The sequence below is a fragment of the Lingula anatina genome, chromosome 6 (genome assembly GCF_051362555.1).
Source record: "Lingula anatina isolate TDL-2025a chromosome 6, LinAna3.0, whole genome shotgun sequence".
Lineage (NCBI taxonomy): Eukaryota > Metazoa > Brachiopoda > Lingulata > Lingulida > Lingulidae > Lingula > Lingula anatina.
The window spans coordinates 4,848,937-4,868,829 of NC_141772.1; the positions used below are offsets into that span (position 1 = coordinate 4,848,937).

Sequence of the window (19,893 nt, forward strand, 5' to 3'; positions counted from 1 at the left end):
ACATTGTATTATATGTCTTTATTAAATAGGTTATGATTTGTAAAAGTGATGCAGTATGGAGATTTTACAGTTAAGTTACAAAAAATTACGATTATTATACTCAAACCAGAAGTGTGGGCCTTGTCTCAGATAAGTAGTGATGTGACTGCTGTGACTGGTGGGGAAATGCACTGATTGCTCTTGTTGAGATTTTGTGATTAAGATGTCTCACCTAACACAACAAGCATTTGCCCTTCTCATTTCCATTATAATTGGTGAAAATTCTCTATTTGATTTGCCGTAAAGAGTTAACATATATCTTTGGCTTTGAATATGATTTTAGAAAATCTAGTGGTTATGAAATATGTAGAATAATTTTTCCAAGGAAATCTGAGATATTTACGTGTACCTACCCAAAGTCAGTGAAGGTATGCAATTATAGATAATTGACTTAAGGAAATTTGGCATAATGTTAAAAAATATTTAATTTTATTTCTTCCAGCCCAAGCTGTATGCAGGGGATCTCCTGGACATAGTGGCCTCACATTTCAACCTCAAAGAAAAAGAATACTTTGGTCTTTGCTTCCTGGATGAAACGTAAGTTTTTTTTCTTTTTTCTTTTACTTAAAATCGAATTTTTAGATGATCTCAAGATCTTCAGGTGATATGCTTGGGCTTCTGTGGATTTTATTGCCAAGAGACCACCATCAAAAAGTAAGCTGATGGTATGCAAGCTTGCATGTAGACACATGTTAGTGCACATAGAGTAGTTTTATGTAAGATGAATCTGTATCAGATACTTTTTATCATTCAGTAAACCCCACTGATATAATTATGATCATTTGGTCAGAAAAGGGAAAACATTGCAGGTAAAGGAAGTAAATAAAAAGAGAGGACGACATATCATGGTAGTTTACTATCAGGCGATTGGTATTAGGTTCATATCTGTGGATAATTAACCTTCTTCTAGAACAGCAGCTTGCCTTTTACTTTTGCAAACATTCGATTTAAAAGAAGTAAATGGAAGGGCGACCTTTTGAATTAGACATCTGTTGATTTCAATTTAAATTACCAGGAAGAGCTGCTTCAAAGCTTAGATCTTCACAAGGTTTTTTATTCATCCCAGGATGTTTAAAACCAGGAAAACCTGGATGTTACATAATCCTCAGACAAAAATAAACTCCGTCCACATTTAGCAGGGACTGAACTCTTGGATTATTTTCCTGGAAACTCTTATCCCAGATGTGCAGAGATTAGAACAAGACTTAACACTAATTATTTTCAAGGACAGGTGTTGAATTACATTCAGCCTTCTATGGTCAGCTCTTGTAATATGGACTAATGAATACTAATTGGGTCATTCGACAGGCTTCATGTTCAAGTAAACAGAAATGAATTACAACATGTGTACATGTGTTGTTTGGTCCATAAGAAGATTTGGTGCTATATTTGATGGGCTGCACTCAACGTCCTTGAAATCAAAACTTAGTTTGCTGAAATACTTGGGGAGAAGCATGGCAAAGTTTGCATGTATTTTGGAAGAGAAAATTATATCTGTGAGTTCAAACAAGAAAAATGGCAAATGTAAAAAATGCTTATTAAATCTTGAATGAAACAGCAAAAGAAGTTACACTTGAGAGAACATGTAATCTAATTAGAGAAGTCTAATTAGAAAAATGATAAAGGCAAAAGGGGGGGGGGGGGGGTGACATAGTTTATGAAGTATGCTGATTTTAAAAAGCCTAAATTCAGAATTTTGAAAAACAGTTTCCATAAAGGTACTAGTAAATCTGTAGAATTTCTCTCTTGTTAAACATGATATTTATGTTTCTATTTAAACCATACAGTTTATCACACACATTGAACAATTATAGTAATGTTTAAAGCATTTAGCTATGTGTGATTCACTGGTCTTGTGATTGTCTCCCCTGTAGGCTGTATACCACTTGGATTGCAATAATTCATAGCTGGTGACATTTAATTAAAGCCGCCCGTGAGTTCTCTGTACTCAAAGGGTACCTGGTATATTCCTGTCGCCCCCTTTGTAGTCTAATATATATTGCCCATGAGGTAGATCTCAGGGCAGGTTCATTCACATCAGGACCAGATTAATTATCTTTAGGGCATAGTCTATTATGTAAGTATGTAGCTATAAGGTGGAGCTCATCATTTTTTTATTGATCTCGTACCTGATTTAACCTTGACCTTGTAATTGAATTAACCTTGACCTTGTACCTGATTTGACCTTTGTATTTTTCTCACTCATATCATCAGATGAAGTGATTTTCAACATAATATTAAAAGAAATTGGAGATGAAATGCTCTTTCTGACCAGCAGGTTTCTCTATAAGACATTCTCTTTGGTGATTTCAATTTCTGAATGCACCTTTTTACTGTTTAATGGTTGACATTGTGGCAGTAAATCTAAACACAGATTTTTATGTTTTTAGAAAAAGAAAATCCATTTTGGAATAGCTAGCCTAAAGGCCTGGCTTGGGCTTGAAAGAAAATGGGCAAACAATATATGCACTAAATTAAAATTTGATTTAGCAGTCATGAAGTGAGCTGTATGTGTACATTTAGTACACTGAGCTTAATGGGCATATTAAGAGAGGTCTGCCTTGAAAGTAATTGTTAGATAGACTCCTCTCTTTTATGCGAGAGACCCATTGTCATATACCAAATTTTATTTCAAACTGTCATATGAAAGCATTCATCCATGGAATAGACACCTGAGGGGAAACACACATGATAAGATCATTGAAATCAAAAGGAGATCGGCACTAACAAAGGGAAAATTTAAACAAATCGTTAATAAAGAGACGGTCCAGGTCCTTGTTGCCATGGTTTCATTCAGAACAAAAAGGGCATCCATTGTTGAAGTATGTAGTCAAAGGAGAGGGCAGCGTTATGGGTGAACGTAAAGTGGATTTTAATGTTGTCTGATAGAAAAGATATAGAGACATTATAAAGTGAGGTGGACATTGAATTAGACAGGGACTCTTTGGCAGGGAGGAGAAACACCTTTGTGCTTGGACTGTGGTTAAAAACACGAAGAGAAAGCTAAGCAAAGGAATAGCTGTTGAAATAGTACAGAAACTGGTATTTTTGTATAATTGCTGGATTTCACTGAGTATATGAATTCACAAGGTAAATATACTGATTCGATTTACTTTGAATTGTAAGCCCTTTAGTCTTTTGTTTAGATAGTATGTCATGAATTCTGAATATTGAGGTAATTTTTCTCATTTCAGGCAGAATTCAATTTTTTTTTTTTTTTACTCTTCAGGGACTATTTTAAGAGTGTTACTCAAGGTACTGTTTGTCATTTGATTTTTAGTCAGATATTTTGCTTATCATACATGTTAGTAGTCTTATACATGTTATTTGAAAAAAGATGATGTATCCTTGAATGGCTGTTCTAATGATATGGACAAATGTATGGCAATAACCACAAACCCAGTTCAGTTACTGACAAATAAGCCACAATTTATTCCCAAACTCTGTGGTATAAATGTGGTGATAGTGTTATGTCATCATGGTTAACCTGTACTTGTATTCAGTAAAGTGCAGCATTGAATCATGTCCTGTGGGGTGAGCTGTCTCCTAGATCACCTGATTTCGTCAGTTTTTTTTTTCATCCTGGCTATACACGAGTGGAGGTTTTTAAAAACATTTGTGTACGTGCAGACATGCATTCATATTCGTGGTCACATGCACTACTTGTCACACAGTGTCAATGCTCATGTTTGACAGTATTCCCCTCTTGGAAGTCCTATATGAAAATATGTGATCATGAGTCATATATGAGAAGTGTGGGGTTTTACTTTGTGTAGGTGCGTGTGTGTCTATCAGTTGATGTTTAAGTCCGCAGATTGGCATTTCCTAATTCTTAATACTGAAGCCATGGTTTATAATAATTTCTGTTACTGGCATCAGAATCTGGACATGGAAAAAACTGAGTGCTCCATGCCGAAGTGTCAGTTTTCTATATTGAACTTTTTTAACCCCCCCCCCCTCACACACACACACACACACACACACACACACACACAGTCTTTATTTTTATTTTGACAGAATCTTTTAATTTACAGCAGAGACACTAGAAAAGATGAGATACAATTTTTTTATGGACAGTGGTTTTGCTAAACTATATGCAAGTCACACTTAGATTAAAAGCAGGCAGTGAGAAACAGGAAATGTTGAAACACTACGTTTCCTCCACCCAATGTGTAAAATCCAATACTCTAAAGGTTAGAAAGATAAATAGTAGTGCAACAATTTCCTATAGCCCCCGTTTGACCTTGACTGTGTTTCAAGATCAAAGATTTTTATTGTGCCGCCATGTGGGAGGAGCAAGTAACTTCAAACCAGAACAGGAAAAATACATTATAGTCTCCTCTGACTTGTCCATCAACATCAGTGGTGTCTCTGTAATTGTCTACATGTTTTTTAAAGCATGGGAGTTCTATTGGGCGATGTACAGTGGAGTGAGTGCAATTAACAGAGTTGAGAGAGCATGTTATGTTTGGAAATTAGTGGAGAGAAGAGAGTGCTGTGTATGGAAATTAATGGACATTGAAAATTAATTAAATGGCCTGGAGTGTTGGGTAGCACAATGGCAGTAGTGGGAAATGTGAATGTCCAGCTTAGATAGAGATTTATTGTTGATTTATTGAGATGTATTAAACATAAATGACACTATTTTGACTGAGGCTAGAAAAGACACTTGATACCATCTGTTACTAGTAACTTGTCATTCTATACATGTGCCATATAGATATTTAGCATATGAAAGCACACATATGCACATTTATGGGTATAACATGCTTGGACACACACACACACACACACACACACACACACACACACATTTGCTCATGTGTACTCACAGACACATGCACTTGGAACAGGATTACGTTGTATATGCGTGCATGGGCACACGCACACACACAGCGAAATGCACCATCTTTGCTCTGACCCTTGATCCTCTCAACAGAACTGAAAGTTGTCATTTTCAACCACAGCGCGTGTATTTATTACAACTATACAAAGAAAGAGCACTAGATAAGACACCACTCTGTGTTTGTGGTTTCTGTGGAGAATGAGGACCCCCCTGGCCAGTAAACCATACCTGTATTGTCCTGATAGAGGTGTCTTAGTGCTTTAAAATGTCCATTTATAGAAAGTATCAATATAGTGTGAGTTGGAGCACTTACTTGTGTGGGGCAACATTTGAGTACTTGTCACATCATTTTATTGAAGGAAAAAAATAGCATCTTTATTTTCGTGTAAGCAATAATATAATGAGATGCCATTCTGAGGTAAATAATTGTTTATTCATTTACTTTTTGTTTTGTTTTTGTATTGAAATAAAGGAACTGGGAAGGAGAGATTGCTCTTTTTTTGCAATGAACTCACTGTAACAGGACATTCAAAAATACATCATAAGAGATTAATGATACGTAGTCATTGCATCAAAAATTAACTTGAGTGTGTATAATGATACTCGTCATTACAATGGCACTTTTGTCAAGTTAAAGCACTTTGATAAAAGTTGACAGCAGCATGGATTAGTCACCAAGTTGCAGAGGCCAGTCACAGTTACTCATAAGCTTACCTCATTGGAACTTGTCGGAAATGCCTGATAAAGTGAAAGTGAAACTGATCTTGATTACCACTTACTATTGTGCATTAGGGTCCAATGATTTATTAGGTAATTGATGCTGTCTTTTAATTAAAGCTGCTTTAGGAAAATTATTAGCATGAAGGTCTTTGGGGATTGATAAAATTATGGAGGTTTTTGCCTGTTAATTACGGCTGCCCTAGGTGTGTTATTAGTGTACAGGTCTTAAGGGAACGATTAAATGATGTCTGGGAGTTGAAACGGACTTGATTGCAAAGTGAACCAAAGCATAAAAGACGTAATAAGAATAATCACCGAAAGATTACAGAGTTATATGAAAATTGATATTGATTTAATTAAGATAGATTTGATACTGAAAGGCTTTTCTTTGTCTGGTGTGACATCAATATTCACAGTGTTTTGAAACAGTAGATTGCTTCCATAAAGGTTTGTGTTTCTGATAGCAAAAAGCTTGTGTTGTGTTCATTAGTATGGCATTGCCTGTGGTAAGTTACCACAACTCTATCAGATTTTCTAAAAGAAAAATGACATAGCAGTAAACTCAATGCTCATTTATTGAGTTGTTTTTATTCAATGTACAATTTATAAATTTGGGTAAAATCTTCAATAATCAAGTATCTTTGAATGAAAGGGATGAAATGTTTTACATTGCATATATTTGGTGTCTATGAATGGACTTAATAGAATAATACTTTTATGTGTTTTTCTCCCATCTTTTTAGAAACCACTTCACCTGGTTACAGTTGGACAGGAAGGTGTTGGAACATGATTTCCCAAAGAAACAGTCCACGGGGACGCTGATCCTCTACTTCTCTGTCAGGTAAGTTAAAACACAACTGATCCTCTACTTCTCTGTCAGGTAAGCTAAAACACAACTGATCCTCTACTTCTCTGTCAGGTAAGCTAAAACACAACTGATCCTCTTCTTCTCTGTCAGGTAAGTTAAAACACAACTGATCCTCTACTTCTCTGTCAGGTAAGATGTACATAGTACGTGTTAAATAACACAGATAGCATATTCAATAACCACCATCCATTTATCAAGAGTGTTTGGACTTAATGATTTGTATTAAAAAAGACAATCTCTCCAACTGCTATTTCTTTTTTCCTTTTCTGAAAGGACTATTCAACTAGTTTATCTTCCTGTCATGTAGATAATCTTATCACCTTTTTTCATCACACAACAAATTCCATTGCCCTGTGCACAATGTTTTGTGGTCGGGTTGAAGTATTTCACACCTGGATTGCAAGGCCCTATCTACTCACATGATTAGAAACATGAAAACTTTCTACTTCAGCCTCAGGGCTTGAATTTCATGAAATAACTTCAAACCAAAAGTTTCTGTCTGTTATAATTCTGCAGTCCACCGAAAAAAATGTTTTGAATGGTCCAAAATGTATGTTGATTCTTTCCTTTCATAGAGTAGACACAATATTTAGTTCCTGAATGGAAATATTTCCATTTTCTGAAAATGTCACACTTAATGTCAAGCTAACAGTAGTGTGTATCACTTTTTAAGTTATTGGGAGTGCATTACATTTTTTGTTGATTTCCTTGGATGTGGGGGTGGAGTTTAAACACCACGGTTTCAGTAGATAGCAAACAAAAAGGAAAAAAGTAAAAGGTGATTGAATTTTAGTAAAATTGTGAATGTTATTAAGACTTCAGACAAAACTCTAACAAGGGTGTACAAGGTGCTCCAAGTCTTGAATTTTTTGTGATGGTAGTTATTACCTGTTTTACTAATAAGAGGTTGGTTGTTACTTGCTAATTGGAGGGGTATTACCTTAAAGAGAAAGTTCCCCCCCTCTTCCTATCTCTGAGTTTTGATCTCCATAAGAATGCTATGGGCTAATCATCACTCTACAGGTACAAATTTAAATATGCAGGAAGAGGGGGATTAGTTGCCATTGGGGGGGGGGGGGGGGGGGGGGGGGGAGAGAGAAAGAGAGGGGAGTTTTGCTTTGAAAATGCCAGATACTTTCAGTGTTTTTAGCCTTTAAAGACTGGCTTTCAGTTGAATGAAATTGAATGAGATTTAATTTTAAAAAAAATCATAGAAACCACCATTTAGTGACTAGAGGCAGTAATCTGCCACAGCTTGCAAATCATTGGCTCCCTCCCTCCCCCCCAAGTTTTAGCCTGTTAACTCATCAGTTTGGCTAATGCAATACAAAAACAAATAATGTCTGTAATTTCTAATTTAGATGTTACAGGAATAAAAAAAATTAGTTATAAAATCAACCTTTGCTTTTAACAAAAGTTGTATTCTTAAATAAATTTCCCTTATACCTCTCCCTCAAAAAATTGGCCCACAAGGAAGGACTTCCCATACTCAGCATGCAAATGGGAAAAACTATGTAAAGGTACACAGGAAGTCAGTAGCTGGAGATTAAACGGCTCACAGTCAGAGCAAAGAGACTAGTGACTTATTAGAATCATATTGCTACTGGTCAGTGTATGGTTTGAAAAGTCCAGTTTTCTAATTTGATTCATTGTCTGTGGGTGCAGTGGTCAGTTGGAGCCACAAACAGGATCTTTAAGCTTTAAAAGAGGTGAGTCATGGTTGATAGCACTTGTTCAGGTGAGAAGTTAATGCACCTTTTAAAGTTGAAGTGAAAATGGCTTTAATGGTAAGCTTTGGCTGAAGACCTATGTATGGGGCAGGACACTTCACAGTGTATAGCAGGGCCTTCGGATGAGTTTTTCTCAACAGAAATATGTACTAGTTGGGGCTTTGAGAGAGAGAGAGATGTATTAAAGCAAGACTTAAAACAGAAAGAGGGTGAAAGAGAGAGAGAGAGAGATATGTATTAAAGCGAGAATTAAGACTAAAAATTAGCTATGTTGAAAGAAGCATCATTTGCTTTCATGAAGTGCATCATTATGACTTGGTCCAATCCAGTCATCTCCCAAAAGCCCGTTTTGTATTATTCTAGTGTGAAAACTTGGGTGGTAATATCTTCATCAAAAATGGCTTCCGTCAGTTCAAGGAAGCTTACCCAAAGTTGATCAATATGATGGTAGACATCTCCGTTAGTGTGTCTTCTACTTGCATATCAAACCATCTTATCCAGGTGGCCATCTTCTTAGATAGCATACCTGTCACCCAGGTAAATTACACATTCACCTGTATGAGGACACTTAAAAGTGGTTATAGCTTTACTTGTGTAATAGAAATAGAATCTTGTTAGGCTTGTGAATGATTGGCAGTTCAAAGGAGAAAGGATAGGAAGTTTCTGTCTGTAATGGTATGATGTGGTATTTCCTCATAAAAGTAAAAAACTTTACATTTCTGAGTTTTTTCTTTCTCTTCAATCAAAATTGATCATGTTTTGTAGATATGGAAAAAGGCTTTTTCACCTGAAACAGACTTGCCTTTTGGATCTTTAAAATCATTTTGTTGAGGTAATGCGTGACTGAGCATCATTTTGGAACTATATTTAATCAGTTTTATGCAAATTTATTGAATAATTACAGTATCAGATCTGAGACGGACACAAATCAGAGTGCTGAGTGAAAATTATGACAGGAGACCCAAAAATTTATCAGATCGCCTTCTTGGGTGGCATATCATATTGCATCATATTATATCATGCCCTGTCATCCAGGGATGAAAGAAGTAGTTTTCAGAACCCATAGATCCTGCAGATATATTTTCAAGTTTTTAACAATAACAGGATGCCTGAGAATGAAGGGTCGGACCATGTCTAGAATACACAAGAAAGGAGAGGGAGAGAGAACAGTCTGCCCTGCCGGATATTTCTTTCATGCTGAGAAATGTTACAGCAGGGGCGTTGAAAAAATAGGTGATATATCTGGCAACATTAAAATGTGTAAAAGGTCCACACCTTTTAGAGCCATATTGAGGACACTGGGATAAGCATAGATAATGGTGCAGTTTGATGTGATGAATTACCAAACACCACAGTGGATTAGAAATTGTAATAGAAAATGTATCTCATGGCACCTTGTGATTAGAGTGACGAGAATGAAAATTTAGCCAGAGGATGGAATCCACCTTGTCTCCCTCGACCACAAGATGACACTGAACAAAATTGTGTTAAAGAAGAGGAGACATGATTTTGGATATGTTGTTTGAGTAATAGCAGCACATTATTAAGTTGCTCTGAGGCCGTTGTAGGAAGATTACATTTAACTGTGTGAACATGGGATTTGGATTGCCATAGGAGTTATATGGCTGAATTATTCCACAGATTAACCTGTCGCAATCTTTGCGTAATCTTCGGCTGGGAGTCTACATTTCACACGAACTAACTTTGACAAAGGGATTGAGCTTCCACAAGGTGAAACTCTTTGGACTTCAAAAGAAATACAAAATGTACCGATGATGCTGCTTCATTTGTGACCCATCGTCCATGGGAGATTTAAAACAGCCAACATAGTGGATTAGGAGATTATTAGGAGATTTAACTGTAAGGGCCACATTCCTTTCAAGGTGAGCCTGGGTCGCTAAATACCTGTGTGTAAACAGTCCTATGCTGCTGTGCACCCTGCAAGTTGCCAGTGTAAAAAGAGAATTTCAAAATGATTCACAAACTGGGAGGAGCCACATACTGGGTGGAATAAAGGACATACAGAGACTTCTGTTTGAATAGAAATTCAGAAGCTCCGACTTCAAAGATGCTGCGCACTGCTTGACGACAGAGTCATTTCAAATGCATGAGCATTATTTGATGTGAAAAAGGATGAGGCTTTATTGCAAGACGTCTTTGATGTTTTCTTGGATTTCATACCTGGAATTTACCTGGGAGCTGAAAGAACATTACCTGGATTAGAGAAAGTACATTGGAACACATGGTTTATATTTTTATCCTCATTGCAAGCTGTTTGAGTTTTATTCCTTTGATATTGTGAAGAGGCATTCATTGAATTAAGGAAGACAAGTTCCAACATGCAGCACAAGATTTGAAATTACTTCTGCTTCTGCAAGGAGATAAACATTTCTACTGACATTTTTTTTCCTTTTTTAATGGAGATGGATAATATTACCTCACAAATGAAAATGAATGGCAGCACAGTAATAATTTGTTCATAATGCAAATGTGGTAAAACTTTATAAGCTCAGTATGGAACTGAAATATTTATATAAATAAATAGCATTGAAATAGCATAATTAAAATAAAATTTTAAAAAACTGATACCCGAATCAGTAATTTGAACCTCAGGGTAACCCTTGCCCAAATTTGGTCAAGTGTTGAGGTCATCCCCATTGTCATCATTGTCATTAACATTTTATCAGCCTACGCAGAAGATGATTCAAGATGTTGATTACAAGATGGCAGGACCTATAATTAGAATCAGGATGCTATGTAGGTCACTTATGCAGGCACACACAGTTATGCAGCTCATTCATAACGCTGGAGTTAAGCCAGTGCACAATGAAGCGAGAGAGGCAGTTTTGAAAGTCTTCTAGGAACTATAGTTTCTCTATTATAAGTCTGCTGCAAGGAGATCCCACCATGAAACAGGTTGGTAGTCATCTGGAACAGGAATACCTTGACGTCAAAGAAGATGGAATTTGAATCTTGAGATAACCAGATCTTCATGTCAGTTTTTTTTTTTTTTTTTTCTTTTCAATTTAGAAAATTGATGAAAAAGTGCATTCACTTATGTAAGGACTAGGATAGAAGATTAAATTTGGGTCCTAGGTAAGGATAGACCCTAAATGTGTAACTTAATTAATGTAAAAATCAATTTATGGCTTTACATATTTAGATAAGGTAATGAATGAGTGTGTTACACATACTGTGTACATATTTTGTTCTGCATTTTTGCAACACTAGATGAGAACAGTAGGTCTGCTAGAATCTTTTGTATGTGTTCAAATGGATTTTGCCAAGTGCCTTTTAGGGTGGGACTCCTAAGTAGTAAGTTTACATCGTTCAGTTTTTAACAGTATAATACTATAACACCTGCAATAACCACATCCAACTTACTGACAGCCATATTGTCATAATTCACGATAATCTTTCATTAATTTCCACCCAGCTTAATCCTGTTTGTCAAGTGCAAGTGCTCAGATTGTGGACAACACACTTAAAAACATCCAATTATATTCCATTATCTAAGTGACCTCAATTGCGATAAAACGGTCATTTTAATGATATTGACCGATATAACTGATATGGGAGCATTCCTGTGGTCAAGTGCTCACTCCAGCCACATACCAATGTAATGTCCAGTCAATTCCCATTGGTCAGCATGGTCAGTCTGGTCAGTAGTTTCCTTGTGGGTGCCCATGTCCATTTTGTCCCTAATGTCACAGTTAGGCCCCCAGATCTTTTATCAGTCTGCGAGGGATGTATGAGAAACATTTCTTCAAGTCGGCAAGTAGCAGAATATTGACGAGTTGGTTTTACTGTATGTTTTTGGATATTTATAATGGTAAAGTTTGATGTCTTTTGCAAAAATAATAGAAAAATTTGAATGAGGCTGTGCATCCTAGGACTGTTCAGAAGAGGTAGGAAGTAATGTCAAGCTTGATAAAGGTGTACATGAATTCTGTTGTGTGGTGATCTCCTGTACCTCGAGTTTCAGAGATTGCTGGAAAAACTTTTTATTACTGAATTCCACAGAGGCATACTGATGGCAGAGGTTTGTTGTGAAATTCAGGATGATCTAATTCAGAAAATTAATTATTTCTGTATCAGTGAGGGAGATAAAATTGTTCTTGAGGGGGGGAAAGTTAAATTGAGAAATTATCAGATTTCACAAGTGAGACAGGTGATCACACCATGGCACCCTGTGGTGATACAAGCTGCTGTAGCCCCCACCCTGAGTTTCAGTCATAACAAGGCACTAATGGTTTTATACCAGCAGGCCTCTGCTATTTGCAGTCAGTGGTATATGATACCCAGGGTGTTAGGGCACCTGCTTTATGGTAGTACTTGACTGATTAGAAAACGAATGCCTTGGCCTGAGGAGAATGAGAGAGAGAGAGAGAGTAAATAGAATTCAATTAGATGTATAAAACCATTTCAAACTGTGCACGGATCTTGAGAGATGTCTTATTCTGAAAAGAAGAAGGATCAGAAAAAGAAGAAGAGATTTAGTGAAAATTTATTGAAAAGGGGAAGAACTAACTTTTAAATAAAATTCCTCTCATTATAAGTGCCTTTCACGGTCTTGTTTCTTCCTATGGCTTGTGCCCTGTGACAGATGACATGGAAAAGCTCTGGTGACTCCAGAGAACCATCAGTGTCTTGTGTCATAAACTTCATCTTCAGCAGTGACAGGTGGCACAGACTAGATATGATGTCTCCAGAGAAATACAGGTGTTTTTGTTTCTTCCACATGGTGGACTTGTGATACCCCAAGTAATATTTTATTATTGTTTCTGAAATGACATCTCATGGCCCAGGGGAAATATTTGAACTTACTGGAGAAGTCACTTAAAAAAGACTGTCAGGAAAATGAAAGTATCCTTAGGTATGTTAATGTGCTTTAATTTAAGGCTGTGTGGTAGGTTTAAGGCTTTGTGAGTGTGTACAGATACGTACACACAAGCATGCATGTGTATGAATGCATGTGATCATACAGATGCATTTCAGTGCATGCATGCACGCACGTTTGCGCACATGCCCGCACACACACACACACACACACACACACCAGTATATCCTGTATGATTCATTAAAAAAGAAAACTCTTCAGGCCATGCATTCCTCTCTGGCTGATCCCGTTGTCACCAATTTAATTTTCTTTGTTGTAAATTTTTGTAATCACCTGTCTTTTACTACAGGCAAGTTAAGCCTCTTCATTATAACTCTTTTTAAGACAGGTATGAGCACTTTGTTACTATTCAAAAGAACAGATGTTAGGAATACAGGTGAGAAGTTTTTTTGTCAGATATTTTTAGTATTACTCATTTGATTTAGCTAATTTATATGAAAATGGCACGTTTCTTGCAAGTTAATGGGTTAGTTTTTTGTTTCCACGGCAATCTAATCTCCTCAGTGACTTATAGTCTAAAAAGTTGACAAGAAAATTGGAACGAGATGGATGATTATGATAATAGTGTTAGCTTTCTAACAAAGCTAGGCAGGAAAAAAGTTTTAGGAACTCCCACTGTTTAAACTGAAAAGACATGTTCCCACTTGAACTTTGATGAACCTCTTCTTGAATGTTTGCAGAAGAAAAGTATGTCAATATTTCACTGTGTGCGAATTAACAAGTCCTCAAGGTGGAGATTTCAGGAATTCTTGGCCACTTGTTCTCGAGTTTAATCGTTGAAGGATTATTCTGAAGGTCATTTTTTTATTTGTCCTCTCTCAATTCTTTAATGTCTCGGTTGACTTTGAAGTCAGCACCTCAAGTTTTAGGCTTGAAGACACAAGTGAATGTTAATAGGTACATCAGATATGGGACCCAAGATTTTATGACTTTAAACTCTGGGTTATTATGTGTAATGGCAGGTGAAAATTAGTGCACCTTTGATGAGCACTACCTTGTTTGCATGTACTATATATTCATACATGATTTATTTTTGGAGCTGTTATTTTCAGTATCCCCAAGTATCTTAGTTGCTTCCTTATTATATATATATATATATATATATATATATATATATATATATATATATATATATATATATATATATATATATATGCCAAATCTATTATTTATACCTTGTCCGTTCATATATAAACAGTCCCTACTGGCATCCTGCAATCTGAGTCGAACGCTCCAAAACCTAGGCTACTGATCCTATAAAACCACTAGGGTCTAAGGTTGTGCTGGCCCAAATCAGATAAAAGTGGCAAATTACTGAACAAAATTTTAAAATTTTGCAACCCGGGATTCATTTTTTTTTTTTGGAAGGGACTAGTGATTGCATTATACAGTGATCAAGAGATTTTGACTAGTAGAAACTTTAGTGAAGGCGGAACCCTGTTTCTAGCGCTGTAGTTTTATTTTGTCGCCTTTTGTTTTATTGAATGGTGGGCTGGACGTTGAAGAAGCTATCAGGTTTTTGATTTACTACATTTGCTCATTTCAGGTTATAAATTGTGTGTTCTGTGAAATACAAAGTGACATTGTTTTTGTTTTTTTTTTATCTGAGCTTGACATTAACCTGATTCCTAAATCTTGCTCTCCTTCATTTCAGGTTCTATATAGAAAGTATAGCCTACCTTAGAGACAAAGTGACAGTGGAATTATTTTATCTGCAGGCAAAGCAAGCTATTTTTAAGGTGAGTTATGAGATGGGGTAGGTTTTAGTGTTTTGCTGCTGCTCTCTCTCTCTCTCTCTCTCTCTCTCTCTCTCTCTCTCTCTCTCTCTCTCTCTCTCTCTCTCTCTCTCTCTCTCTCTCTCTCTCTCTCAGGAATAGTTGGATCAAATTAATGGTTCCATTTTCACTAATATGGAAATTGATTGGTAAATTGAACTATCGGAAATAATCTGCATAGAGCACTCTTATAATGCATTTGCTGTCAACTAAATAGCAGTGAACTTTTAATTGAATTGTAGAGAACCTGTCAAAGCACATCAGTATTCAGTGATTCTCTTACTTTTCACACATTTCAGTTAAAGTGCAGAAAATGCCTATTAATTTAGCCGCCACCCCACCACCACCTCCATAAAATTTAAAAAATAAAAAATTATAAGCCAAACAAATGAAAGAAAGAAAAAAAGTTTAAAGGCAAATTCCAGAGGTGTTACTTAGCTGGTGTAATATCGTGATGTTGCTTGTTGTATAAGTAGAAATATTGATAAATGGCACTCGCATCAAAAGATGTTGTATACGTATATATTTGTTGCTATGGGTATTTTTAGGGTACGGTCGAGTGTGACAGCGAGACAGCTTTTGAGCTAGCAGCGCATGTGTTGCAGGCAGCACATGGAGATTACGAAGAGTAAGTATGAAATCACACGCACATGTGCATGTATGCATATATGCATATTCTGATAGGGGTGAGATTAAACTGAATGTGTCAGTCGGATATAATCTTTGTAAGTTTCCCTACAGCTATTGGTGAAAGTGTAGGTACTAATGCCAAATCCCAGTATTCTAATATTGGAAGTTTTGTCATCATTGCACAGATATTTTCAGAACATCTTTTGACACTGAAAAATTTATCTGTCACATAGACTAAATACAAGTCTTCAGTACAAAAAAAGTAGGGCTTGGCTGCTGGAGTTTTAACATAACAGGATCCCCATTATGAATAATTCAGTGTTTCTGATGACACTATCAGTGTTTTCTGCCTAGGCATGGTGACTCATGGATTCCGCGGGGGATCCCGAGGTTTTAAAACACATTGCTGGTATGGGATAATGAGTAGTAGAAGTGAGATATGTGATAATTGTGGGAAATCTTCCTGACTGCAGTAATTACAATCATTTTTTAAACACCATAGTCATTCCAATTAATTGAAGCCTGCAGCACAGTCAAGCAGATCTATCAAATTAAAATTTTTAAAATCTTTCATCTTCTAACATTTGTACCTGAAGTCGGGTTTTATTTGGTTTGGACTTTTAGCTTGGTCTTGGTTTGTATCATTTTTTTCTTCCAACTGAAACATGCTAAAATCTAATATAGAAGTCAAATCATTTCTTGTGTGTATTCAACTGATTTATTACTTAAATTGTCTTTAGGGAAGTCTGATCAGTTTTGTTCAAATTAATTGAGAAATTACTCCGCCTTACCTTAAATGGTTAACACAAAAAGTACCTAAGGTATTCTCCAAAATATGCTACTATTCTTAGCTGACGAGTTTCACCAGCAATGCGTGACATTAGATTGAGTTTTAGCAGTGTGACATGTTTATAAAGTCAAGTTATAATACACAGAGGAAAAGAGAACAGGGTGGAATGGTTTCACGAGAACTTAAGCAATTAGTTTCAAAGGCAGCCATTTCCAAATGTTTTGAAGCAATACATTTTCTATTTAATTGATAATGGGGTAAATGTGCCTTTCTCGGAGCCTATCCATCATTGCTGTCGGCTCTCTTAGATTTTATTCTTATAATAACCAAGGGCAGAGTGGAGGAAGATTTGCTGCATGCATGAAGACTAATGACAATTTTAAAGTCCTTACACCACCATCATGCACACTTGCACTTGATCACACATGCACATACGCGTGCACGGAGAGAGAATAGGGGATAAAAAACACTAGTCTTGCGCACATAAGCCTAGTCTGAATATGCTTGCAATATTAATGAGCAATTAGGATTGTTACCCCCCCCCCCCCCCCCCACCACCAATGCCTGCTGTACTTTTTGTTATAATTTTTTACAAAACAGATGAATCATTTCCTGCAGAAATAATTGTTTTGCTGTTTTTGTGCTGACAACCAAATGACTAACAGCCAATACATAAGTCTGACTTTGTTCTTGGATCTAGATCATTTATGGGAAATTAATGTGTAAATTTAAGTCTAAATTCTGCAAAGTCATAATGAGGATAGGTTTTGTGCATTCAGAATACATACTATATTGGGCTTGCTTAGGATTATTCTGGATACTTCTTGTATTGCAACACATTTTTTCCCTGAGCCAAGTTCAAATTTACTTGCAAGATTCATTTGTAAAAGGCATATTTGCCCAGGGGCAGGTGTTCATACTGAACTGTATGATTCATTGAATTCTTGAGATCTATCCCTCTCTTTGTTTTATTTGTAAGTTGTTTTTTGCACTAGTTTCCAGTAATTACTGTACTTTTCAGGGGTTGTTAGAGGCATCAGTTGTGTGAAGTCTGGTTCAGCATTGTCCTGGGACTTCATATTTTACTGAGAGTGGCCACCATTTACTGTTTCAAGTATCATTTGTGTTCCTATAATTCCTTTTGTCTTGGTTTTATTGCCCATGTATTAGCTTGATGGATAGAATTTTTTTCTATTTTCATACCAAATCATCAATTACCAATATGTCACCAGTGTTTGTAAAAATTAATTTCCTGGAAGGAATCGTAAAGTTGGGCACAATAGCCCATTGATGTCGCCAGATAAAATGTTTTTTGATGTTGAATGGGATTGCCTGTTATAGATATTAAATGAAATTGATGGAAGCAGTCTTTTTTCTTTTCTTTATATTGGAAGGGATTTTTTTCAGTTGTTGAAAAGTAAACCACTGGAAATTTCCCGAAATTATCATTAAATAAAGCATTGCGGTCAGCTGACATTTCAGTATGGTGTGTGTTATGCTGTGCTGTTACTGGAGTTTGCTTGTTATGACATTCAAGAAAGGGAGATATGGGATATACAGTCACCATGCTCTTGTGCTAAATATTACACAGATTATTATTATTATTGCGGCGCATATCAAATTTTAATAAACATAAAACACTGCAATTTTGAGCAATTCATAATTCACGAAATCCTGTGAGTAGAAGATCTATCTGTCAGATGAGAGCCATTCAGAAGTCATTTTCTGAGTTCTATGCTCGATTAACCCTCCTATTAAGTGCTACTTCGTCTGGCAACTACAAAGACAATGGCGGCAGGAGTAGTTTGTTATATCAGTTTGGTGAGTTAGTGTTTAGTGCGTTGCATATATATGTGCGTTTGGTGTGTCTGATGGAGAAAAATAAGACTCTGACAAAAAAATCTGCATAACGCCCAAACCGTTGTTAGATTTAGATGGCAGTATTGGTTGGTCTGGCAACAGTGGAGACATCTACATCGGAGGTAATTCGTCATAGAAATGTAGGGGGGCTGGACAGAGTCCAATGCACTGGATACGTGATCTGTATTCAAATGTTTCCATATGAAGTTTTGAAAATCAGTTTGTTAGCAGTTGAGGTGAATGAGTGTATACCATTTTTACATTAGTTTTGAAGTGAAGCTCGTCTGTCTTATGTCTTATTTTAAGGCTGTGTTGACTTGAATTTTGGTATTAAGAAGAGTTGTCGGAGCTTTTTTTTTTTTTTTTCACCAGTAAGCTTACTTTACACACTATAAATGTTGTACCAACAAGCTGTTTCAGGTGTATTCATATTGTAATAGCATTCATGTTAATCACAGAAATGAGGGTGTTTAACTATTTTGGCAAATTATTTCCATTATTCAGCCGCCAGTATATCTTATATATCTTAATTTACAATACTGGCAAAGGCAATCACTTGATTTAATGAAGTGAATAAATCTCTTTTGAATTGTGTTTAAATGGTTCATTTTGGCTGTTTTCCCACAGGTGGTAGATCTGCAGCTTGGCTAAAAAATCTGAGATGATATTTTAGTGCTGTTATCTCCACTGTATCTTTTATCTTTAGTCTTTAGGTGAATAACACTGAAGCCAGCTAATTGCTGATATCTGTTTAGTACTACATGGATATCTAATGATGTTTTTGATTATATTTTCAGCGATGATATAACTCGTAGTCAGCTAAAGAAACTTCCTGTTCTCCCAACCAGTATATTTAAGGACCATCCTTCTATACAGTACTGGTGAGTTCTAATGGTTTGGTGTAGTAATTATTATAATAATAGTGATTATGCTGTGAATGTCAATTTAGATATTTGTTTTGTGACATACGTGTAATTTACTGCTCAAGTAGACAGTGGAATAAAAAGAAAGAAATGGATGAATATTTATCTTTAAGATGAGGAATTGATATATTTACTGTTCAAAAAATAAAAGCCAGATGGAGCAAACTTCTTACCTGCTGTTTTTTCTGTAAAAGAAAATACAGGTATTAGAAATTTGTAACTTAAGTGTATTTCTCTTTGTAAACTGTCAACAAAACTAAAGTCATCTTATTTCTAAAGGATTTCTCATTCAGGAGGCACACTGAGATAGAGTGAAGAAGTGAGTGTTTTAAAATTGTTTATAAAAATTGTCAAAGATTTAAGAAAATATTTTCATTTTCCAGTGAGGATAGAGTTATAGACCATTATAAGAAGTTATCAGGGCAGTCCAGGGGGTCAGCTATTGTGAAGTAAGTACAGCTGTCACATTGCAACACAGGGTCTCAACTAACGCAATGTGATAGAACACTTTCCTAATTAAAAAAAAAAAATATATATATATATATATATACAATTTCATTTGAACAGGACGTGCTTCAACTCCATCGGATATTTGCCAGGTATTAGAAGTAAATTCTCTACATTAGACATTTTATAAGCCCCCCCCCCCCTCCCCCCAATGCTCATGTCTAAAACATTTACATGATAGATTAAGTCACAAGGTTCTTCACAGCTGAGTTGGAACATTCATCTTGCAATATTGATGTATTTTGCTCAAGTTGTGTAATATTCCATCACATGGCACACCTGCTACCCACAGGGAGCTTAGTACT

At 36.1% G+C, this 19,893-nt stretch overlaps 1 protein-coding gene across 13 annotated transcripts in view; it reads left to right on the forward strand.

The window, feature by feature from the left end:
• LOC106154771 (uncharacterized) overlaps window positions 1-19,893 on the forward strand; it is a 112,678-nt gene that overhangs the window by 57,030 nt on the left and 35,755 nt on the right. For 12 of the 13 annotated variants that reach the window (XM_087015678.1, XM_087015679.1, XM_087015677.1 and 9 more), the window contains 6 exons: window positions 482-576; window positions 6,348-6,446; window positions 14,758-14,842; window positions 15,427-15,506; window positions 18,956-19,039; window positions 19,465-19,530. In XM_087015678.1, the coding sequence (XP_086871804.1) occupies window positions 482-576; window positions 6,348-6,446; window positions 14,758-14,842; window positions 15,427-15,506; window positions 18,956-19,039; window positions 19,465-19,530 (509 nt within the window). Of the gene's footprint in view, window positions 1-481; window positions 577-6,347; window positions 6,447-10,805; window positions 11,198-14,757; window positions 14,843-15,426; window positions 15,507-18,955; window positions 19,040-19,464; window positions 19,531-19,893 lie in introns of those variants that run through there. The other variant, XM_013529245.2, reaches the window with a different exon arrangement.